The sequence below is a fragment of the Nomascus leucogenys genome, chromosome 6 (assembly GCF_006542625.1).
Source record: "Nomascus leucogenys isolate Asia chromosome 6, Asia_NLE_v1, whole genome shotgun sequence".
Taxonomy (NCBI): domain Eukaryota; kingdom Metazoa; phylum Chordata; class Mammalia; order Primates; family Hylobatidae; genus Nomascus; species Nomascus leucogenys.
The window spans coordinates 71,365,953-71,392,200 of NC_044386.1; the positions used below are offsets into that span (position 1 = coordinate 71,365,953).

At 38.5% G+C, this 26,248-nt stretch overlaps 1 protein-coding gene across 15 annotated transcripts in view; it reads right to left on the reverse strand.

Annotated features, from left to right (window-relative positions):
• The window catches only part of TJP1 (tight junction protein 1), a 276,908-nt gene that overhangs the window by 30,948 nt on the left and 219,712 nt on the right, over positions 1-26,248 (reverse strand). For all 15 annotated transcript variants that reach the window (XM_030814385.1, XM_030814395.1, XM_030814390.1 and 12 more), the window contains 7 exons: positions 11,419-11,558; positions 9,796-9,901; positions 5,723-5,873; positions 2,748-2,856; positions 1,561-1,780; positions 1,098-1,282; positions 900-995 (listed from right to left, as the gene is read on the reverse strand). In XM_030814385.1, the coding sequence (XP_030670245.1) occupies positions 900-995; positions 1,098-1,282; positions 1,561-1,780; positions 2,748-2,856; positions 5,723-5,873; positions 9,796-9,901; positions 11,419-11,558 (1,007 nt within the window). The remainder of the gene's footprint in view (positions 1-899; positions 996-1,097; positions 1,283-1,560; positions 1,781-2,747; positions 2,857-5,722; positions 5,874-9,795; positions 9,902-11,418; positions 11,559-26,248) is intronic.

The window sequence follows — 26,248 nt, forward strand, 5'->3', positions numbered from 1 at the left end:
TCACACCTATAATCCCAGCACTTGGGGAGGCCAAGGCCAGAGATCACTTGAGCCCAGGAGCTCAGGTTCAGCCTGGACAACATAGTGAGACCCCGTTTCTACAATAATAATAATAATAATAAACTAGCCAGGCGTGTTGCACATGCCTGTAGTCCTAGCTGCTTGGAAGGCTGAGGTGTATGGACTGCTTGAACCCATGAGTTTGGGACTACAGTGAGCAATGATCTAACCACTGCACTCCTGCCTGGGAAAGAGTGAGACTCTGTCTCCAAAAAAATAAAGAAAGTAAGTAACACAAGGATCTGTAAGCAAAACGTATTTGGCATACAAAGCACTGCAGCCTCAATACTTACACTTACTATCTTATTATAAATGTCTGCAATAATAACAGCTGATAACATTAGCAATGTTTTATTACCCTTTTTTAACTGTTTGTGTATTTGTCAGTTTAATGACTAAAAGAGCTGGAATGCAGCAAGAAAGGGTTGTGGTCAAAGCCGAGTCTTGTCACTTGTTCACTGAGGGCCACCAGGAAGTTTAGACTGAAGAAACTGGTAAGGATCCACACAATGACCATCCAAGTCTCAGGCTGCTCAACTGTAACATGCATATTATACTCCTTACCTCAGAGCACGACTGGGAGGATTCAATGACATCGTATGTTATGCAATTTCCATATGAAGCCAAGAGTTTCCTAAGTGGTGATTTTTCTCATTAAAAGAATTGGTGGAACAAGGACATGGTCACTGGGGTTTTCTCACCAAATTAAAAGAATGGGATAAACTGCTAATTTTTCACTGACAAAAAGTCTTATTTTTATTGAATGAGTGAATCAGAACTCACTCAACTTTAGAGGTGTAACTCCCAACCTCATTTAAGTTAGCCTTGAGGCTACTTACTTGCAATCTGATAAATATCTGGTTCTTCTCTTGCCAGCTTTTCTCTGGCAACATCAGCTATTGGTCCAAAAATGGTTACAGGCCTCAGAAATCCAGCTGGAGAGAAATTCACATGAAAAACAGCATATTTTATACCTTTTCTTTCTTAAACATATTGACGTTAAAGGGTATTAGGTTAGTCTGTAGAAAATAAACTACCTTCTCGAAGAACCACTCTTTCATAAGCTGGAAACTTTGTTTGAACAGGCTGAGCGGACAAATCCTCTCTGCTTTTTCGAAGATTTCTCTTGGAGCTGCGAAGACCTCGGAATCTCCAGAAGTCAGCACGGTCTCCGCCTGCTGTTTTTGGAAGTGTATACTGTACACTGGCTAGCTGCTCAGCTCTACACAAGAAAGGAGAAGATTAAAATAAGGGCATTTAAAATGCAAAATGGAAAAAGACCCACAATGAAATTAAATGTACAATACTGGATGGAAGCTCACATGCAGTTTAAATCTTAATGGTTATAATAAAGAGGAGTTTGTAAAGCTAAGTCAGTTATAGATACGGTGAATACAGTGAAAAAGAATTCTTTACATTACCAAAATTTCCCAGTGGGATTGAAACGATCTATCATCATTTACTTGACTGACTCTATGAGAAGTATCCAAGCACTCATACCTGTTCTTATTAGGGATGATGCCTCGTTCTACCTCCTTATGATTTTTGCCAATTCGAATAGCAAGCCAAGAGCCCAGTTTTCCATTGTACAAGGTATCCACAACACGGAACACCTCTCCTTTGTTAAAACTAAGTCCATAGGGAGATTCCTTTTCATATTCAAAATGGGTTCTAATATAGAAAGAATCTCCTACATCTGATTCTACAATGCGACGATAAACTAAAGGGAATAAAAACAAACACATTATCAATATTTAGTGGGATAATCTGAAAGACAGTATATTATGTAAAGATGCTATGATAATATATCAATAATAATATCCAACAAATTCTTACTATGTGCCAGGTACTGTATCATTTTATTTCATGTATTCATCACTATAAGAATTGGAACTCTTAGTACTTCCATTTTGCAGATGAGGAAACTGATGCAGAAAATACATCAAGTAACTTGTCAAAAGCCACACGCTTGTTTTCTATTACATCACCTAACTTATCTGCAAACATTATAGACATTTCCATATCTAAATCAGCAGTTCTCAAATAAAGGTAACTTTATCCCTCGCCATCTAACATTGCACATTTGCCAATATGCAGTTTTGACTGTCCCATCTGTGTACTGAAAGGGTAGGGGGTGTGTGCTAGTGGCATCTCATCTAGTGAGCAGAGGCTAGGAATGCTTCTAAACATCCACAATACACAGGACAGCCCCTAAAACCGCATTATTTGGTCCAAAATGTCAACAGTGCCAAGGCTGAGAAACCTGGCTCTAAGTGAAAATCATATCTACTTTATCACAGAAAAAATGGGGTTTTCTCTTGAATTAATGCTAATAAACATCTGAGTGTATTGCTTAGAAACATCAGTACAAAATTTGAAAGCTGCTCATATATACTTTTGTATGGTTCTGATGGCTAATAAATACTTTCTGTTACTTGTAAAGGGTTGGATGGCATTTTATTTAAATTAGAATACTAAAAGGTTAGTCCTATTTGCATGCTCTGCTAATTAGAATCATCTGAAATTCTGTGCTCCTAAATGACTTAGAATACATAACTTTCTTTGAGATTAACAAATTCATTCATCACTCAACTTTGAGTGACTTATTTTTTAAAAATGGAATAAATCCCTTTGTAAGTCCTCAAACTCTAGAGGTTTATCTCCTCCGTTTTCTGACAGCATCTCACCATCCTTCTTCTTCTGAGCCAATATGGTCACTTCTTCTCCTTTAGGGAGGTCAAGCAGGAAAAGGACGGCTTCTTCTCTTATGATATTTGTAAAATCTACATTGTTTACCTATTAAAATAAGATTTCATAAATCATTCTTGGCTGTTTAAGAATATGAAAATAACATACACAGGACACAGATACTCTCAGTCTACCTAATTTGAAAATATCGCATCTTTTTTTTTTTTTTGAGAGAGTCTTGCCCTGTCGCCCAAGCTGGAGTGCAATGGCACGATCTCGGCTCACTGCAACCTCCACCTCCCAGGTTCAAGCGATTCTCCTGCCTCAGCCTCCCGAGTAGCTGGGATTACAGGTGCCCACCACCACGCCCAGCTAATTTTTTTATATTTTTAGTAGAGATGGGGTTTCACCATGTTGGGCAGGCTGGTCTCAAACTCCTGACCTCAGGTGATCCGTCCGCTTTGGCCTCCTAAAGTGCTGGGATTACAGGCATGAGTCACCGCACCCAGCCGAAAATATCACATCTTTAAGACGAAAAAATTCATTTTACATTGGAGAAAAGAATACACTCTAATTTTAAAAAAAAGAAACAAAGTGAGTTAAAGGTATAAATTTATTTAAATAGTATTCAGTGTGTCCTGACATTAAAGATCATCTGTGTAAAATTTAACCAATTTAGATGAAAAAAGATAACATTTTACAAGTTGCTGAGAAAAAAAATAAAAAGAAAATGGGATTAAAAAGACAATCTGCACTGTGGCAACCCTGTAAGAGCATCTATGTAATGCAGGCTCAGTGTTTGCCAAGTTAATATTTACTTCTATTAGAAACTTGTAAATGCCAAAATGAACTTATTAAAATGTCACCAGTGACTGTGTGCAGGATTACAGGCAGGTTTTCTTCTTTCCATCTTTTGGAAATTTTCCAGATTAAAAAAGAAAAAAAAAAAAACAAAAAACCTAGAAACAAAAAAACCTGACATGTACCACTTACTTTTATGATATAAAACAAAAGTGAACTATTAAGAAACATTTTTTAGCCAGGCGCAGTGACTCGTGTCTGTAATCCCAGCACTGTGGGAGGCCAAAGTAGGTGGAATGCTTGAACCCAGGAGTTTGAGCCCAGTCTGGGCCACATGGTGAAACCCTGTCTCTACAAAAAATACAAAAAAAATTTGCCAGGTGTGGTGGCGAATGCCTGTGGTCCCAACTACTCAGGAGGCTGAGGGGAAGATCGTTGGAGCCCAGGTATTTAAGGCTGCAGTGAGCCGTGATCACACCACTGCATTCCAGCCTGGGTGACAGTGAGGCGCTGCCTCAAGAAAAAAAAAGAGAAACATTTAAAAAATGTATGTCCTGATTACTTCAAAACAGGATTAAGAGATGGATAAGAAAATAGGCCCCTTTACTTTCCTTGGTATAGTGAACATTATTATACATGTTGTATTTAAATGTTTTTTGACATAACTTGATTGACAACAATGTAAACATCATCAGAAAGAATCACCATATTAGATCAGATGGAAACAGGTCTGAAGTCACGATGATGCCTTGACTTTTTGACATGCTAAGTTTCAAGGGAAAAGGAGGAGGGTTCAATGAGAAAATGACAGGGGTCAGGAAATTGCTGAGTGAAAAGATTTTGATTACGAGCTGCTCACTTGAGCAACCAAACCCAAGAAAGAGGCAGTGTAGCAAGAGAAGCAGAGAGTTACCAACATTCTCCAAGTTTTAGAAGTATCAGTAAAGAAAGCAGGAAAAGAATAAAAAAATTAAGAGTACCAGAATGGCAGTATTATGGAATCTAAGGAAGAAAGTACTTCAAAAAAGATTAAGTCAGTCAAAATGCTGCTAAAAAATAAAGGAAAATGAGGCTTGAGGATGACATTAACTCAGCGATGGCTTATTGAAAACTGAGCTTCAGTGTGGTATAGGTGGAAGCCAGGCTGCAAAACTGTATGATCACAATGACTGAAAAGAAAACAGGCAAGGGCCTCAACCACATCCTTCAACAAGTTCAACAGCAAAACACCACAAATAAGACAGTGGAAGATAGATGAAGAACCAGGGGAGAGAGAAAGAGAAGAAAGTGAACAAAGCTACAAGATTCTGGAGCAGACAGGAGGCTGAATCCAGGACACTGGCAAGAGGCAGGCTGAGTACAGAAAGACACCAGAATAGAGAGGCCACGGCAAAGACTTTGTGGTAGAAAGGCAGAATAAATGCAGGAGCTCACAACGGACAGATACCTTCTGATTAAAATGGGACACAGTTTAATCTAGCGAATCAAATGGAGGCTTGGATATTTTAAAAAGAAATAGGAGACAGATTAAGATGGTACTATGTCACTAGGTGAAACCACTTATGGGGAAGGAAGGGAGGACTCTATAGACTCTATTGATGCTCTGCATTTAACCTGGGCTTTCCTGCTTTGTGTAACTGATCCTGTCTCTTGTGGAGTATGAGTTTCAAAGCCAGGCAGCTTACACATTTGCCTTTGATGTGAATTCCATCTCCCTGTGCCTGAGCCATCATCTGGGGTTAAGAAGGTCCCAGAGGTTGTGTGGACTGCTTCAAGATGACTCATATGGGAGAGGAACACTTGATGTTGCTTGCTGGCAAGTTGTGGCCCATGGCAGAGTCTTGCCAGTCTGAATGTTTACTTGAACTTCCAAAGACTACCTGGTAGATATTATCATCAGGATATAAGACTTATTTTCTTTTATCTCCGTGAACACGAGTAGTAGAAATGAAAGTCACATTCTTTACTAACATATAATATAGCAGTAAACAAGAGCAAGATACAAGAATGGGATGTGAGAAGTCCAGCATAAGGTAGACCTGATGGATTTTGACTTTGAAAGTTTAATTGGCTCAATGGAGACTGCTTACAGATTACAATCTAATTACAGTAGTAAGCTTTTTCTGGTGATCCAAATACTTTTTAACCCATATAAATTGCAATACTGACATACCCTGAGAATTTGATCACCTTCCTCTAAGCCTTCCTTGGCTGCAGGGCTATCTTCTAGAACGCCAGCTACAAATATTCCAACATCATTTCCACCAGCCAGCCGCAAACCCACACTATCTCCTTTTCTGAATTTTACCAATTTCATGCTGGGCCTGTTAAAACAGATTTCATTTGAAACAGTTAAGAAGAGCTTAAAACGTTATAGCAAACACTACAGTGAAAACTATATTCAGAATTAAATAAAGAACCATCATTTCTAAAACTCCTCTCATACCACTAATTTACTAAATAAAATTTAGTGTTAGAATTCAAACCAGACTTAATAACACTATTTTCTGATTAACAGTTTAGGAATATTCAAATTTAATATGCAAGTACTATTTTACATAACTAATTTATAAAATTACTTTGTAAAACAATGTTTTCTCAACTCTCAAAGAGTCATGGTACATTCCCAATGGCTAAAAACATCTTCCATTTTTTCCACCCCAATTCACACATCATTTCTATTAAATAAATGAAAAGTCAAATTTTTTTAAATAAAGGTAGAAACTGAAGTATAAATTGGCTAATTTTCTAGACACGATGGACTCAAAGTAAGGCTCCAAGCATTGTGATTTCTACACGTAATAGATAGTGATTTTAAAAAAAACTCTGCAGTTGGTGGAGTCTTTCAGTAGTTCACAGAGTAGTTCACTTACTCTGCTGCCCCTCTGAGTTTTACAATACAAATCATATAGTCATTCAGCCTTTCTAGATTAGCCCCACATCCAAACTGTCCCTTTCTAGTGCTCTGAATGGAAAAAAAAAAAATGCATACACACCCACCTCTACATCAGTGTAGTGTTGAAACCTTGTGACACTCCTTAAAACAAATACTAAAGGATGCCTTATAAGAATTGATTGGATAGAAACAGACTGTAATTAAAAATTACCCACTATATTTCCCTTCTAGGGATTCATAAGTACTCTCACATTCCTAGCCAAGAAAATACACTATTTTACCTATTCTGACAAGAAGTGTAGAAAAAAATCCCTATACTCTTTATTAGGTAATACTAACCAAATTATTAGAAACTAACAGATAACAACAACAACAACAAAAAAAACAAGTCAAATAAATGAATGCAATGTGTTGAGGAAGGAGAGATTTCTAGTCTCTTCAAGCCAACTAAAGAGATCGCCTTAACTTTCAGAACTTACTATTTACTCATTTCTGATTGGGTTACCTGACCTGGAACTAACATCAGCTAGTCATAAAAGTAAGAGCCTGAGAATCAGATGACGTCTCTCACTGGCTGGTGGCATCCTTGATCCCTCCATGAAACTATTTACCAGCTTTATTACAAATGGTCCAAGCCCCTTGGTTGTAGTGGTATCCTAGCCAGGTCAAAAGCATTCTCATAGATTCCTCCCCTAAACCCACTGTACTGAAAGCTCTTTAAATATTTCCTCAAAGTCCTTAAGACTCCAGGTCTCAGTTGGGTGTGACAGCTCAAGCCTATAATCCCAGCATGTTGGAAGACTGAGGCAGGAGGACTGCTTGAGCCTAGGAGTTTGTTACCAGCCCTGATCAACACAGCAAGACCCTGTCTCTATTAAAAAAAAAAAAAAAAAAAAAATTAGCTGGGTTTTGTGGCTCATTGCCTGTAGTCCTAGCTACTCCGAAGGCTGAGGTGGGAGGATTCCTCGAGCCTAGGAGTTTGAGGTTATGGTGAGCAATGATCACACCATTATACTCTAGCCTGGGTGACAGAGTGAGGCCCTGTCTCTTTAAAACAAAACAAAACAAAACAAAAACAAAAACAAAAGACTATAGGTCTTTGGAAATCCTCTTCTAACCCTGACCAATCTAATGTGCTTCAAAAAGTAAAAACAACTGAGCACAGTATCCACCCTTTAGTAAAACATGGCTTCTGAAAACCACTGTTAGAAGACAGCTTTAGGCCGTATCTCACCAACAGTGTCATGTGCCTTAGATGACTGACATTTTATACTTTGTCCTGCCTGCATTATATTAACTACTTGCAATAGCAAAACGGACTCACTAACTTCTGCATCAAATCCATTCATTGGCTTTAAATGAAAAACCAAACCTTTCCTGGCACAGCTACAAATCCTGCCCACGTTCTCAAATCCTCTTTGGTATTTGTTCTCCCAGGGAAGGAGGTCTCTGGAATTTTTCTTTTTTTTTTTTTGAGATGGAGTCTTGCTCTGTCACCCAGGCTGGAGTGCAGTGGCGCGATCTCGGCTCACTGCAAGCTCCACCTCCTGGGTTCATGCCATTCTCCTGCCTCAGCCTCCCGAGTAGCTGGGACTACAGGAGTCTGCCGCCACACCTGGCTAATTTTTTTGTATTTTTAGTAGAGATGGGGTTTCGCCGTGTTAGCCAGGATGGTCTCAATCTCCTGACCTCGTGATCCACCAGCCTTGGCCTCCCAAAGTGCTAGGATTACAGGTGTGAGCCACCACACCCGGTCAGTCTCTGGAATCTTATCATTACAGTTTCCTAAACTTTAAACACTTACACAAGTTTTCAAGCAATTCCCAAGAAAGGAAAAAGAAGGGGACTATCTATGCCTGCACAATTTATAAAAGGTTGAATTATCAATTACCTAATATTAAAATTGTACAGTTTTAAACTTGTAAAAGCCCCACCTCTTTCAGAAACTATTTCTATCTACTTAGCTGGGTCTAAATCTAACCCACTTGAGGAAATCTGCCAATTTTCTTTGTTTTTGTTTGTGTTTTTTTGAGACGGAGTCTTGCTCTGTCACCCAGGCTAGAGTGCAGTGGTGCAATCTCAGATCACTGCAAGCTCCGCCTCCTGGGTTCACACCATTCTCCTGCCTCATCCTCCCGAGTAGCTGGGACTATAGGCGCCCAGCTAATTTTTTGTATTTTTAGTAGAGACGGGGTTTCACCATGTTAGCCAGGATGATCTTGATGTCCTGACCTCGTGATTCGCCCGCCTCGGCCTCCCAAAGTGCTGGGATTACAGGCGTGAGCCACCGTGCCCGGCCCGGAAATCTGCCAATTTTCAATTATTCACATCATGTCCCCTTTACCAGTGCCAATAAAAAACTAATTTGGGCTGGGCATGGTGGCTCACATCTGTAATCCTAGCACTTTGGGAGGCTGAGGTTGGTGGACTGCTTGAGCCCAGGAGTTTTAGACCAGCCTGGGCAACGTGGCGAAACCCCATCTCTACTACAAATACAAAAATTAGCTAGGTGTGGTGGTGTGTGTCCTTTCATCCCAGCTATTCAGGAGGCTGAGGTGGGAGGATTGTTTGAGCCCGAGAGGCAGAGGTTGCAGCGAGCCGAGATTGCACCACGGCCCACCAGCCTGGGCGACAGAGCAAGACCCTGTTAAAAAAAAAAAACTAACCAAACAAAAAACTAATTTGATAATCATGATGGTTTGAAATTTGTTGACGAATTTACATCTCAATTCTACCAAGTATAAAATATAAAGTAATGAAAGGTGTTAAAATAGTAAAAACTTACTTTTGAGTTGCTAACTACCCTAGAACAGGTTCTCAACCAATCTCAACCATGATTTTGCCCCCAAGGAAACATTTGGCAATGTCTAGAGATAATTCTAATTGTCACAACTAGGGGACTGCTACTGGCATCTAGTGGCCAGGATTGCTGCTAAACATGCCACAATGCACAGGACAGCCCCTCACAACAAATGCTTACCTGGCCCAAAATGCCACTAGTGCTGAGATTGAGAAACACTGATTTTTTTTTTTTTTTTAATGCTCCATTGGAAAGCTGTGGAAATTCTGATGTCTGAATAGAATTTTTTATTTTTCTAATTCCTAACTTAAAAACTAGGCAGGAGACAGTGGTGAGAAAGAAAGCATCCAAAAAGTTCCTTTGTTGTCTAATTTCTAACTAACTACCATATATATAAGTAGCAGAATGTTAAATAAAAAAACTAATCATAGTATTCGGTGGTATATACTATTTTAAAAAATATACGCAATATGGTTTACAATTAAATTCCTACTCTAAATAATGCTTAATAATGAACAAAGAAAACAATACAACTTTAAAATTGTATTACCGAAGAATCCCATCTTCATGAGTTGAATTAGGTAGGACACCATCAGATGGACTGACAGGTAAATCCACATCTGGTTGCCCAACTTGGGCATACACAGGCTTTGGTTCTAAGAAAAAAAAAATTGGGTAGGACTCACTTTAGAAAAACATGGAATAATAATGCAAGCAACCAAGCAATATATGATTCATAAGTTCAGAGAACCTGATGAGGAACATATCTACCATATGTATTAGAGTACATTTTATAGTAATAAATTCTGAAGTCTTTATAACAAGTAGGTACCTTACACAGTCACCTGTGTTTTCCATAGTTCCAGCAATCAGAATTTGAAAAATCTATTCTTTAGGAACGAATAACAAAAAATAGATATGAGAAGAGAGAATTCCTACATTTCCCCGTTAAGACTGCCAAAGTAGCTACCTTTCCTCATTATGATAAAATGTGTTTTTTTTTTTTTTTTTTTTTGAGGCGGAGTCTTGCTCTGTCACTCAGGCTGGAGTGCAGTGGCGTGATCTCGGCTCACTGCAAGCTCCGCCTCCCGGGTTCACGCCATTCTCCTGCCTCAGCCTTTCCGAGTAGCTGGGACTACAGGCGCCCGCCACCACGCCCGGCTAATTTTTTGTATTTTTAGTAGAGACGGGGTTTCACTGTGGTCTCGATCTCCTGACCTCGTGATCCGCCCACCTCGGCCTCCCAAAGTGCTGGGATTACAAGCGTGAGCCACCGTGCCCGGCTTTAAATAAACATATTTCTGCCACTCAGCAAGCAGAGCAAGAAAGATGATTCGAGAAAAGGAAGTGAAAGACATCAGAAACAAAATCTCCAGGCCTCCCAGGCAACTGATCTTAGCACCTTGCTGATTCTGTTTTGTCTTCACAGACAGCTTTAAAAGGATGCTTGGGTCAGACACAGTGGCTTGCACCTGTAATCCCAACACTCTAGGAAGCCGAGGTGGGAGGATTGTTTGAGGCCAGGAGTTGGAGACCAACCTGGACAACAAAGCAAGATTCCATCTCTCCAAAACAACAACAACAACAACAACAACAAACAAAAAAAAAAGCCCCACAAAAAAACCCAGAAAACCCAAAAGAGCCAGGTGTGGTGGTGCACACCTGTAGTAGGGAGGATCAGGTGGAAAGACAGCTGGAGCCCAGGAGTTTTGAGGTTACAGTGAGCTAATCACACCACTGCACTCCAGCTGGGTGACAGAGTGAGACTGTCTCAAAAAAAAAAAAAAAAAACCCCAAGGACGATAAATAAAGGTATACTCCATAAAATGTTTATGAAAACACTTTCAAAAAAGCAAAATAACTTTTGTTTTTAAACTTTTGAAGCCAGTCTCATGTTTCTCTTTAAAGAGCAGTGTTGAAAAACAACTTTATTAATTGCAAGAAGTTGTTAACGATAAATATTTTCTATCTAGAAAGTAAAGGAAAACATTCATGAAAGGCAACTGATTTGTGCCAACCTGCTACCCATAAGGAAAATGCTGGAAGTCATATGCAGACAAATTCACATGAGAAGAATAATAATAATTGCATCTTTAAAATCTTCTGTAAATCCTAACAATTACTTCACTCTAATTGCAAACGTTTCTTGAACTTAGTGTTTTGTTATGCTTACCTGGAAGAGAAGGTGTTTGTTTCTCATTTCTTTCAACTGTAACTTCTTCCACTGTTTTAGGTGTGTGATCATCAGCATGCTTTACAGGAGTTGAGACAGCCCCAGGTTTAGAAATTCTCTCTTCATCTCTACTCCGGAGACTATATGTCATTAAAATAAAAAATCAAGAGCGTAAGAATGATTCTGGAAAGCATCTGTAAGAGAACAGTATAAGAAGAGGCAATGCAACTTCAAAAACAATGATAACCTGCTCTAACAGATACCAAAATATTGTAAAAACCTAGTAATTAAAACTAGAGTAGCATTACCACAGAAAAACCAAATAGATTAATGTAATAAAATCGAAAATGAAGAAATATATCTATAATAGCAAAATTTATTATGAAAGTAGCATTCCAAAACTGTTGGAGAAGCAACATAACATTTAATAAATGGTGTTGGGACAACTGTCCACAAATGTAGAAAAATTAGATCCGTATGTTTAACAATGACAAAAATAAACTGATTTCAGATTAAATCAAGTCCTAAAAAAAGTTTAAACATTCACATAATCAACAGGAGTCTTCTAAAGTAACACTCAATGAAGCCACAGTATATCAACAAAAGTGATTACATAAAGTACGTGCAAATAATTGGGAAAAATATATAATACTGGGCTGAACTAAATGAAATGGGAATTCTTTAGTTCAAACAGCTCAATGTTAACGATTTCATACAGTTTAACTAAATATAAATGTTGACTATGTACTGACCTAAGTAACATATATAAGAATTTGGTACTTAAAAAAAGAAAAGACAGGCATGATGGCTCACGTCTGTAATTCCAGCACTTTGGGAGGCCAAGGCAAGAGGACTGCTTGAGCCCAGGAGTTTGAGACCAGCTGGGCCACATAGCAAATTCCATACTCTGTAAAAAAAAATTTAAAACTTAGCCAGGCACTGTGGCTTGCTCCTACAGTCCTAGCTATTTAAGAGGCTGAGGTGGGAGAATTGCTTGAGCCGAGGAGTTGGAGGCTGAAGTGAGTTATGATAGAGCAACTACACTCCGGCCTAGGCAACAGAGCAAGACTCCGTCTCTTTGAAGAAGAAAAAAAAGAACTATAAATCAATCAAGACAACTCAAGAGAGAAATGCGAAAATACAAAGAGGTTTTTCAGCAAAAAGGATGTACAAATATGTAATAAATATGCAAACACATTTAACCTCACTAGGAACTAGGGAAATACAAATTAATTAGAAACTGTAGCCGCACGCCTGTAATCCTAGCACTTTGGGAGGCTGAGGCAGGCGGATCATGAGGTCAGGAGATCGAGACCATCCTGGCTAACACGGTGAAACCCCGTTTCTACTAAAAGTACAAAAAATGAGCCGGGCATGGTGGCGGGTGCCCGTAGTCCCAGCTACTCGGGAGGCTGAAGCAGGAGAATGGCCTGAACCCGGGAGGCAGAGCTTGCAGTGAGCTGAGGTTGTGCCACCGCACTCTAGCCTGGGCGACAGAGCAAGACTCCATCTCAAAAAAAAAAAAAAAAAAAAAAAAAGAAACTATTATCGGCCGGGTGCAGTAGCTCACGCCTGTATTCCCAGCATTTTGGGAGGCTGAGGCGGGAGAATCATGAGGTCAAGAGATCAAGACCATCCTGGCCAGTAAGGTGAAACCCCATCTCTACTAAAAATACAAAAATTGGCCGGGCATGGTGGCATGTGCCTGTAGTCCCAGATACTCGTGAGGCTGAGGCAGGAGAATCACTTGAACCCGGAGGCAGAGGTTGCAGTGAGCCGAGATCATGCCACTGCACTCCAGCTTGGCGACAGAGCAAGACTCCGTCTCAAAAAAAAAGAAATCATATTATCATCCATGAGAACTTGCACAGGATAACATCACTGGTAGGGAAAGATATGGAGAAACAGACATATTCACAAAATGCTGGTAAAAGTGTATGACTATTTGAAGGCAAAATGGAAATTATCAAAACAAAAAATGTGACTAGGTCATACATTGTAATTCCACTTCTATATTTATTCTAGAGAAATACTAACAAATGTACTCAAAAAAACATTTATAAGAACATTCATTCTAGTATCAGTTTTAGTGGCAAGAAACAAAATAAAACTAAATGTTCATTAATAATTTCCCCAGATAAACAGAAATCATAAAGTGTACCAAGACAATATATATTTTAAAAGAAGCCAATAAATATATCTTGAATAAAAAGATAAATCAAGATCTATAATTTTACAAAGTATTATGTATATATGGTTTTACAGCTGCATTCTCCCAACCTTGGAAAAACAAAATAATTTGTTTAATTATCCTGGACCACAGAAAAATATAAAAAGCTCTCTAATTCACTTAAAAAAAAACTTTATTTCCAAACATATACAGCAATACAGAGGACAGTATCATAAAACCCCATGTACTCATCTTTGACAATTATCAATACTCTGGTCATCAGCATTCCAATCTGAGGCTACCAGAACCTTTAACATCCAAATCTTGATGACAAGAGTACAAAGAGAGAAAATAATATATTTTTCATTATGAATGGAGGAAAAAATTCTAAATAAATAAAATACTAGCTAGAATACAGTAGTGTATTAGAAGACTATCATCAGGGTTATTTCAAGGGTGCCAGATTAGTTCAACATTAGGAATTTATTGACACAATTCACTATTATGCACAAATATTTACAGAAAAAAAGTGTTAATATCAAACAGGCATGAGAAAATTTGCAGTCATTCCTAAACAAAAAATGAAATAAGCAATATAATTATGAAAAAAAACTATTTTCTAAAACCAAGAGCAAACATCCTACCAAATAGTGAAATGCTGAATGTATTTACACTATTTACACCAAACTCAGTAACAGGACAGTGATATCTTTGAACACTACTGTTATTCATTCTGATTTTGAAGACCCAGGTAGTATAATCATGAGCTAATGGTCTCAAAATATTGAAGAAAAAAAAATTAATGAATATTAAAGACTACTGAAAAATTTTCTGAATTAAGATACTTCTAATTACATAAAAAAAATCTTTTGTCAATATTGTCAACAATCAGATGGAAATGAAAAGGAAAAAATAACACCAGTAACAAGAACATTAAACATTCTAAAACTTTAGACTGGGGGAAGCCTTTGCAAGTAAGATAGAAATTCAGAAGCCATAAAGGCAAGATAAAAATATCTGACAAGATTAAGAATTTTTACTTGTACAGGAGAAGATATTGTAAAGACTTACATTTGAAACACAGCTATATCAGTAATCTGGTACTATCCATTAAAAATTTTAAACAACACAAACACACTCTTTGAAGACTTTAGAAATAAAATGCACCAGCACAGTACATGAAATCAGGTACGAAGGTGCTTACTGCCATATTTTCACAGGCAAATACCTAGAAACAAGATGTCCATAATATGGAAAGTTTCTTATCAAAAGAATAAACTGGATGTTCACCTTGTATTGTTCAAGTGAAACAATTTAGCTGAGTAATAATTCAAAACCTGATCTCTTAATTATTAAAAGAAAAATCCAAACCCTATGATACCAAACGTCAGTACGAGTCTGGAGAATGGCTTAATTCAAGAAGAGTGAGAACTGGGGGTGAACTGGGGATGAAGTGGAGTTGGTGGATTTGATCTATTTCACTTGTTCTAGTACGCATGCACTGTTTGTAAAAGACTATTAAAATTAGGTGTAATGAAATAGAATGATATGTACAGACATGAAAACTTTAAAACAGCCGGGCGCAGTGGCTCACGCCTATAATCCCTGCACTTTAGGAGGCTGAGGTGGGCGGATCACAAGGTCAGGAGATCGAGACCATCCTGGCTACAGTGAAACCCTGTCTCTACTAAAAATACAAAAAAATTGGCCGGGCGTGGTGGCGGGAGCCTGTAGTCCCAGCTACTCTGGAGGCTGAGACAGGAGAATGGCGTGAACCCAGGAGGTGGAGCTTGCAGTGAGCTGAGATCGCGCCACTGCACTTCAGCCTGGGTGACAGAGCAAGACTCCGTCTCAAAAAAAAAAAAAAAAAAAAAGAGAAAGAAAATAACTTCAAAACAAAATGCCAAATAAGACACACAGATTACAGAATAATACATATAGCAGGATACCATACAGCTATTTAAAAAGTTTTCTCTATAATATAAACAGACATGTTTGCACATGCCCATGTGCAGACAAGCAACAGATACTAAACAAGCAACAGTGGTTCACCTTGGAGGGAAAAATAGCCAAAACAGTAGCCAAGAGGAATTTTACAGTTATCTCTACTATTTCAACTTTTAGAAAAATTTACTTATATATTATTATAAAGATTGAAAAATATATTTAAAATTATTTTTAAATAAAGCCTAACTTTAAACAAAAAATTTGGTTTTATTAACGTATATTAGCGGTCTCTTTTCAGGAAAAGGTTTCTATGTTGTCTTCATGAAGGAGTAAAAAATAAGTACTTTGCACAGTTTCTATTTTTGTATTCATTTAACCATTCTGTGGAGGTGTATTCTACTTTTAACTTGGTATATTCTTAATGAGCTGCACTGAAGTAAAACAATCTGTTTTTAAAAAAAAAAAAAAAAGCCAAGATATTTTCTAGCTCAAACAAGGATGAGCTACTTTTAAATTGGAAAAGATTGGCTGGTTAAATATGCAAATGATGTTTAACAAGAAACATTACTCCTGTAATCCTAGCACTTTGGGAGGCCGAGGTGGGTGGATCACCTGAGGTCAGGAGTTCAAGATCAGCCTGGCCAACATGGTGAAACCCCCTCTCTACTAAAAATACAAAAATTAGTCGGGTGTGGTGGCATGCACCTGTAATCCCAGATACTTGGGAGGTTGAGGCACAAGAATGGCTTAAACGTGGGAGGCAGAGGTTGCAGTGAGCCGATATTGTGCCACTGCACTCCAGCCTGGGCAAGACTTTGTCTCAATAAATAAATAAATAAATAAATAAATAAATAAAAACAATAAATTGTAAAAGATCAAAATTTTTAGCTATTACTTGTGTAATAAAATATCACAATTAGCTAAGTATAAATCAACAAAATTAAGCTCTATCCCCAAATTGTGCTGTGCTCCTCAGATTAAAAGGGCAGTGCAAAATAGTAAATTATCCCTGCATTCTTTGCATTAAAAAATACAAATATTATAAATACAAAATTATTTTTTTAAAAAGTGAAAAAATAAGTTAAAAATGAGTATTTTTAAAGAGAATGAGTTACCCACAAAATTTTAACAGTTCTACAGATTTCTATTGCTCTGTACAAAGCAGAATTTTAGAAAAGGTAACAATTCCAATTAATTTTCTTCTTTCTTGCAACTGAGCAAAACTTCTAAAAATTAAAATGTGATTAACAGACATTACCATCTTGGTATTTTAACTTACAATATTTTAACTCAAATGCTCTCCTCAATGATAAACGATAGGTTGTCATTGGCTATATAGGTAGGGCTCTTGCTCCATATATCACACAAAACTTCTGGGAGTATTTTTATCTTTGGCCAATTTGCATACCCCATTGCTAATTACCTTTTTGTCCTGTGATATAATCATTATAACATTAAATGCAATTAGCCTTCCAAAACAACATTTCACATAAATGGGACTCATACCACTCTATTCAATTTTTCATACAATTAATATTTGAAATATTAGCTTTGGTTAGTGCATTTCCATTATCTACCAAAAGATGGAGGCATTATTCAATAATACATAAAGATCTAGAACAGTACTGTTTAAGAGAATTATAAAATGAGCTGCTTACGTAATTAAAAATTTTCTAGAATCCATGTTAAATAAGGTGAAATCAATTTATAAATTTTATTAACTCAATGTATCTAAAGTAATATTTCATCATCTAAGTTATTAATGAGGTATTTTACATTTTTTGTATACTGTGTTTTCAAAATCCAATGTGCATTTCACACTACATCTCGATTTGGACTGGCCACATTTCAAATGTTCAACAGCGACATGTGGCTAGTGGCTATGGTGTTGGACTATGCAGATATAGAGTTACAGCACAAAATAAAATAATCTTTTCCAAACATTAAAATGTTCTTTCACAAGCAAGTGTGACTATGAAGTCATGATAAAATCTAAATTTACACATGAAATTAGTCAACAATCAGTGGCAATTATTGAAAGAAACTGTGAGGTTGTGATAATGAATCACATTTTCCCCAAACCTTCCTAATTCCTTTTTTTTGAGTCAGGGTCTCAATGTTGCCCTGGCCGGAGTGCAGTGGCACAATCATACTTCACTGCAGCCTCAATCTCCCAGGCTCAAGCAATCCTCCCACCTCAGCCTCCAAGAGCAGCTGGACTACCAGATGCGTGTCACCATACCCTGCTAACTTTTTCTACTTTTTGTAGAGATGGGGTTTCGCTATGTTGCCCAGGCAAGTCTCGAACTTCTGGGTTCAAGTGATCCTCCTACTTCGGCTTCCCAAAGTGCTGGGATTACAGGTGCAAGCCACCATGCCCAGCCCTTCCTCACATAATTCTATCCTAATGGCTCTCAATATTTAAGCTTAAAAAAATGTGTGTGTGTGTGTGTTTGCTATTATGAGGAAAGCTTTCTATAAAAATTATGGGTTCAGAGTCAGATTCATGTTTACGTATTCTAGCTCCCGGTAGCCTAGAAGGAAACTTCGGGCATTTTAAGGTACCTCAAGACCCTCTTATGGGCACTTTTGCTTTTCCCCAGAAGGGTAAGATGAGTTTCTGTTTTTTGTTTTTTTTTGTATTAACTTGCACGTATTAATCTAAACGTAATGACCTCATTATCTGGAGGCTATGAGCTAGTTGAAAGCTCTAGACAAGACAGCTGACAGACAAAGATGGACTGGAAAGGAGTCTCTGGGAGAGATTTTATAGGTCACATGAATGGACTCACTGTAAGCAGAGCCTTCTTTAGGTCTTACCCAATCAAATGTGTGACCAGCGTAGCCGACTGATACACACTCAATTAGATTAGCAAGGAGTAACATGCTGTTTCAAGTAAAAAACTTCGGTTGTGAAATTGCAGCTGTTTGGAGCCATTTAGTATAGGCAGAGGCCAAGCAGCATGGTCAGTACAGGGTCCTGGGGAGATGCTGTAGGAGAGAAGGTGCATCCCCTCAGCATGCTCCTGTAGTGCCCAGCATCCTAAAGTACTCGGTGGCCAGCAGCCTGCTCCAGAGACTCTCAGATGGTTCTGTCGTGTGAAGTCTCCCATGAGATACCTCCCGAGCACATGGGAGTACAAATACCATGCAAGTTCATCTGGTGACATACCACAGTAAATTCTCGGCCACTCAGTGAGCACAGCTGTTCCCTTTCCAAGAAGGCCAGATCTCAGCCCTGAGGATGGGTGGGTGGGAGCCTCTTCCTTTGGCACTCTATCTCAGCACCAAGGAGAGTAGCTGCTCCTTCTATCTGTGGTTCTTTGTTTTTGAGACGGAGTCACACTCTGTCACCCAGGCTGGAGTGCAGTGACACAATCTCGGCTCATTGCAACCTCTGCCTCCTGGGTTCAAGTGATTCTCCTGTCTCGGCCTCCTGAGTAGCTGGGATTACAGGTGCATGCCACCATGCCCGGCTAATTTTGTTTTTTTTTTGAGACCGAGTCTCGGTCTGTCACCCAGGCTGGAGTGCAGTGGTGCCATCTTGGATCACTGCAAGCTCTGCCTCCCAGGTTCACGCCATTCTCCTGCCTCAGCCTCCCGAGCGGCTGGACACAGGAACGTGCCACCACGCCCGGCTAATTTTTTGTATTTTTAGTAGAGATGGGGTTTCACCATGTTAGCCAGGATGGTCTCGATCTCCTGCTCGTGATCCGCCCGCCTTGGCCTCCCAAAGTGCTGGGATTACAGGCGTGAGCCACCACACCTGGCCTAATTTTTTGTATTTTAGTAGAGATAGGGTTTCACCGTGTTGCCCAGGCTGGTCTCAAACTCCTGAGTTCAGGCAATCTGCTCACCTCAGCCTCCCGAAGTGCTGGGATTACAGGCGTGAGCCACCACGCCCAGCCCTATCTGTGGTTCTTAATCTTCAGAGCTCTCTTCAGTTCTTACCAGTCAATCCCTCATTACTCCTGTTATGTTTAATTTCTTTACATTCAATTGTCTCTGTTCATGGAAACTGTGCTTTCTGTCTCCTGATTGATAAGATATGCCTGGTCACCATTTCATAGTGCTTTCCCTCTTACTTCTAGCTCTATGAACACCTTTCCAATCAACTTGATGTGCTTTATTTTAAAAATAACCTTAATACATGAAATAAATGGAGCGATGAACATTCACTCTAGTAGAATATCCTTTTATAAAGCCAACTCCCCATTACAAATTAAAGACTTATACTACAAAAATGGATTTATACATACTTTTCACAAGTTCATTAATTGCATAAGGTAGGCAAGAACACCACAGTTTAGGTTGAAAACAAAAGCTAGCTACTAATCCCTTTAAAAGGTATTGGATTATCTCAGCCACAATTAACAATAAAAATATGCTAAGAATTTAAGTTAACTGTATTCCAAAGTTTTTTTCCACTGACAGGAAAATTTCAGCCTGGAAGGCTCTATTGCATATAAGACAGAAAAGTGAAGGCACACTCCAGTTTCATACTTAGAATGTTGCAATCACTGCTAATCCTATATGGAAACAAATATATACACATCGAAGTTCCTCCTTCACAGCAATTAAAGAACGGTCTCTCTCTACACTGGTACCCAAAGAATTCTGGGGATGAGAAAGCAAGAGACACAGGGCTGGTACTTGGGAACAAAACGTAAAGAAGTTGCCCAGGAAGTATGCTGAGAAGGCAGGAGAATAATTACCTTAATCCCACTTTATCATTTTGCAAGCTAATTTCTCACAATGTAAGTCTGTCCTTTACATGTAATCTGCTTCCTAAAACATACATGTGTTCATGAGCATGCTTCTGAAAAAATCTGAGTCTATTTCACTGTGATATGGTTTTTAGGCAATAATTTAATGTATGTGTTTGTGGAGCTTATTCTTCTGTATAAGTGCTTCTCATCTTCTACATTCATCTATTAATCTAGTCCACCCGCATTAGAAGAAAAACAGATCTGCAGTTCAAAAGTAATTTTCATGGATATGGACAACTTTTAGTAAGAAACAACTGAGGAAAGCCCAAGAGGACTTTTTTCGCACTTAAAGAATTGTGTTGTTACACCTTCATTGGTGGTATAACGATTATTCTGTACTTTGACTAATACTTACAAGTAACATAGCACTTTGTGCAGTTTATTTGGTAGATTTCATAGTGGGAGACCAATGTCACAAATCTTATTAGGATTCTCTCAGAGAAAATAGAAAATTGTCTCACATTTTAAAAATCTGCAAATAAGATTTTTTTTGTACATTTACTATTTTTATACATATAGACAAGTGGAGCAGTCTGTTTTTAAATTCGCCATTTTTAAATATTGTATTTGTAGAAGAAAACAAGTCTCGGTGATGGAGTAAATAAACTTTATACTTTTACTTTTTATTTTCGTACTACTTATTTTTGAGACAGGGCCTTGTTCTATTGCCCAGGCTACAGTTCAGTGGTGTGATCATGGCACACTGCAGCCTCAACCTCTTGGGCTCAAGCAGGCGATCCTCCCACCTCAGCCTCCTGAGTACCCAGGATCACAGATGTGCACCACCACGCCCAGCTAAATACACTTTTTTTTGTTTTTTTCAGAAGGAGTCTCGCTCTGTCGCCCAGGCTGGAGTGCAGTGGCGTGATCTCGGCTCACTGCAACCTCTGCCTCCCGGGTTCAAGTGATTCTCCTGCCTCAGCCTTCTGAGTAGCTGGGATTATAGGCACATGCCACCACGCCTAGCTAACTTTGGTATTTTTAGTAGAGATTGGGTTTCACCACGTTGGCCAGGCTGGTCTTGAACTCCTGACCTCAAGTGATCTTGCCCACCTCGGCCTCCCAAAGTGCTGAGATTGCAGGTGTGAGCCATCGTGCCTGGCCTATTTTCATTTTTTAAACAGAGGATATATGGTAAAATATTGAAGCCTGCCTTTCTGCTATTTGATCCATGATCTCTTCTTAAGGGTTAAAATCTAACAGCAATCACTGAATATCCCATGACTACACTTGGGTTTCCAATAACTAGAGAAACTTAATCAACTAAAATCTTCCCTCTTCTGGCCCCTCACAAAAGCACACTGAAAATAAAACCTCACATTGGAATTTCAACGAAGTAACCTAAAATCCCCTCAAACTGAAAATAACAGTTCGTTCACAAAAGTTCAGGATGTCATCAATATTCTACTCACTTTGAAATGTTAGATAAAACATATTAGCAAAAAAGCATTTAAATAACATTTCAAGTAATAAACAACATTAAAAAAAACTTTCAGGTTCTAATGAAATTTTTTAAAACAGAAAAAATTCACTTCTTGGATCTCCAAATCACTTTCTCCCTTGCTCTTATGATGTAGCCACATGGGCTATATTGCTGCCCATCCAATAGGTACGAGTTTCCATCTCAGAAGCAGTAAATGCTTTGCCTTATTCCAGAATGACCTTCACCTGCCAGGGTCTTTCTTACCCAGTTCAAAATGATGTGACCTCAGAGAAGCTTTCTTCCCTGAGCCTGTTATCTAATATTGTCCCCTCCTGCTTCACTATTACACTGCCCTGATTCTCTTTATAGCATTTAACCACTAACAAAAATCTACATTTTCATATTTTCAAATTTATGTATTTGCTTTGGATATAGAGCTTATATCCAAATGATGGTAGGGATCTTGCCTAAGATTGCTCAGGATATGGCCAGGCGCAGTGGCTCACGCCTGTCATCCCAGCACTTTGGGAGGCTGAGGCAGGCAGATCACGAGGTCAGGAGATGGAGACCATCCTGGCTAACACGGTGAAACCCCGTCTCTACTAAAATACACAAAAAATTAGCAGGGCGTGGTGGCGGACGCCTGTAGTCCCAGCTACTCGGGAGGCTGAGGCAGGAGAATGGCGTGAACCTGGGAGGCGGAGCTTGCAGTGAGCCAAGATGGTGCCACTGCACTCCAGCCTGGGTGACAGAGCAAGACTCCGTGTCAAAAAAAAAAAAAAAAAAAAAGATTGCTCAGGATATTTATCGCCATACACTGGTAACATATATGTGACATCATTAAGTATTTGGCAAAGGACAAATGAGCAGGATAACATCCCCATTACTGGTAAAATCTTTCAACCTTCACTATAGAAGGAACATTCACTGTGGTGCCTGTTGATCACTCAGAACTATGCACATTGGTCACAGTGTAAGGTACAGGAGCCATGGGAAAGAAGTCATTGATTCGCTGATTAACCATTGAGATACTTAATGAATCGTATCTTTCTAACTGGCACCCTTTCTATCTTTCTCAGATGAAAGGGAAACAGAAAACAAAAACAAAAACAAAAACAAAGGTAAAGAACCTCATGGTGAGCCTAAAAAAGAACACGTAGTACTACCAACACCACGTTCACTACCAACAATATATGTAATTCTTGTTTAGAATAAAGCACTTATCAAATTGGAGTTATGAAATCTATTTTATTTAGACAAAAGTCTAACACCAATGATCAGTAAATAAAATCTGAAACTCACCAATCAGGGTATATACCCAAGGAATATAAATCATTCTATCATAAAGACATATGCAAACAAATGTTCACTGCAGCACTGTTCACAATAGCAAAGACATGGAATCAACCTATATGCCCACCAATGACAGAGTGGATAAAGAAAATGTGGTACATATACACCATGGAATACTATGCAGCCATAAAAAAGAACAGCATCACGTCTTTTGCCAGAACACAAGTGGAGCTGGAGGCCATTACCCTTAGCAAATAATGCAGGAACAGAAAACCAAACACTGCATGTTCTCACTTGTAAGTGGGAGCTAAATGGTAAGAACTTATGAACACAAAGAAGGAAAACAACAGACACTGGGGTCTACTTGAGGGGGGAGGGTGGGAGGAGGGAGAACAAGAGAAAACTATTGTATACTGGGTTTAATATCTGGGCGATGAAATCGTATGTACAAAACACAATGATACATGTTTACCTATGTAACAAACCTGCATATGTACCCCTAAACCTAAAAGTCAAAAAAATTAAAATTCACTAGTCAGAAGATGGTTACCTCTCCACATGTGAAATAGAAAAAAAAAATGTTCATCAATATTAGGATGTTTCAACAATAATTTTTAGCCTATTGGCAAAGTTGCACAGGTTAAGCACCCTTTGCCTAAAATGCTTGGGACCAGAAATGTTTTGGATTTCGGATTTTGGAATACGTGCATCATACTGGTTACCCACTGAGCAGCCCTAATCTGAAAATGCAAAATCTGAAATGCATTTCCCTTGAGCATCATGTTGGCACTCAAGTTTTGGATTTTGGAGCATTTTGGATTTTGCGCTTTCAGATTACCTCCACTCAACCTGTATGTAAGTTTCAGAGAAAATTAAGCAATATGTGACAGAAACTATATACAGTAAGATGAAATAATATTTATAGTTCTCAAATGCTGACGAAAACAATTATGGAAGGTAGAGGAAAAGGTGTGTAAATAAAAAACTAGATCTTTAATTTAAAAGCTAAGACCACATAAGGATTTTTATTTATTTATTTATTTTTTTGGAGACGGAGTCTCACTCTGTCACCCAGGCTGGAGTGCAGTGGCACGACCTCGGCTTACTGCAAGCTCCACCTCCTGGGTTCACGTCATTCTCCTGCCTCAGCCTAGGATATTTTAGTCAACAATGGACCCCACAGACAATGGTGGTCCCTCAAGATTAAAATACTGTAGTTTTACTGTCCTTTCCTACGTTTAAGATACACAAATGCTAACTGCTGTTTCAACTGCCTACAGTATTCGGTACAGTAACCTGCTGTATAGGTTTGTAGCCTGGGAGCAATAGGCTACACCATATAGCCTGGGTGTGTGGCAGGCTCTACCACCTAGGTTTGTGTAAGTACACTCTATGATGTTCACACAACGATGCATTTCTCAGAAGGTATCCCCATCAAGTGTCACGTGACTGCACATTATATGCTCTACCTGCATGTTTATTTGGACTTACTCAGCACTCTTGGAAAACTCCTAATACGGAGTGGATTGTACAGATAAGAGGTTTTCATCCCAAATATATGATCTTAACTTGGCCAAACGTGAATTTAGGATAAAAATTTCTGATTCAGAAAATTCAATTTTACTGTCATGTATTTGCTGTATCAATGCTGACACACCTTTTACTTTAGAATTTAGTAGAGGCATTTCTCAGGAGGAACAATGAATGAAGAGATTAAATAACTGTTACAAAGTTTCAATCTTCTGAAAACACTGCTTTTAAGTTTCTCAGAAGTAACCATTTTCATAAAATGGATTTGCTAAATATAAACTGGACTGTTTTTCTATTTGTGAAAACACATTCCCCAAACACTTTAGAAAACAGTTTAGGCCTTAGATGAACTCTGTGGGTTTCAGGGAATGAGTTTAACAAATGTAAATGGGTAGAATGCCAAATGTAAATCTTGACAATCCAAATTTCCCACATTTCAATTTTATCCTGTTAGTCTGAACTTCTACTGTAATGTAATTTTTTCAATATTGTACTTGCTTATGACTAATCATGCTCACTTTTATAAAAATTTATAGAACAAAAAAGGTAAACACCTGTTGTTCCCCTAGAGGGAAACATAAAATGGGTCTGTTAAAACAGCTGTAAATATGAGGAAGAATACAATCTAACCAAGCAGAGGCGTATATCATACCCTGCAAATCAAATACTCCCTAGTTATGCAAGGACTACAGGAAGATCAGTGAAATCTCTTTTCAATGATACTCACTCAGTAATCACCAAGAAGTAAAGTGTCACCATCAACTGTGGGCTCTCTCAGTATTCCCACCTCCTACAGCCCAAGTCTTGGCCCAGAGTGGGCTCTGCAACAATACTAAGTGAAATACAAAACAAAGCAAACAAGCCCAGCAACAAGCATCAAGATATAAGAAAACCACTGTAATTATTTTCCCTATGTATACATATTTTTTGAATTTAAAAACAAAACTATTTTAACATTCCAGACAAAGCATTTGGAAACTTTTTCTGTAATTAACTCCCTTGGCCATATAGTCTCTCTTATAACTTCTCGATTATGCCATTGTGGAATGGGTTTCCAATAAAACTTTACAAAACTAGGAGGCTGGATTTAGCCCACACGGTGCAGTCTGCCAACTCCAGTTCTAGACAACAGTGAGGATACTTTGTTCATCTAATTATAATGAAGAACAAGCTTGTGTGTTTTTCTCAGAATTCTCTCCATATGTTTGCTCTCTAAGAAAAGAGTATCACACAGAGGAACATAAGTAGGTCATGACAACAATGGAACTCTGGTAGATTTTAGTTTACTGAAGATTACGTAGTAATTAAGCTATGAAATTTCTTTCTCTACACCAGTAAGGTCGAAGATTTCGGTCAAAGAGCCAACAGTTTTAATCCTGGCCCCAATCCCATGTCAACAACATAACCGTGGACTTTATCGCAACCTCTCAATTTTAGTTTGCTTAAGTATAGAATGAGGAAATCTCAGAAATGGTTAAATACAAGCAGATAAGAAAGCACATTTGGAAATTCTAACTTACGATACTATTATTACTACTATGAATCACCATAATAATTACAGTAGCGAACACATGTGCCAGGTATTGTAATAACTGATTTCTCACCATTCTGTAATGTATGACCTGCTTGCTTCACTGCATATGGGGATGCTGAAACACAGAGGTTTCAAGGTTATGCAAGTAACCAAAGGTAGGGTGG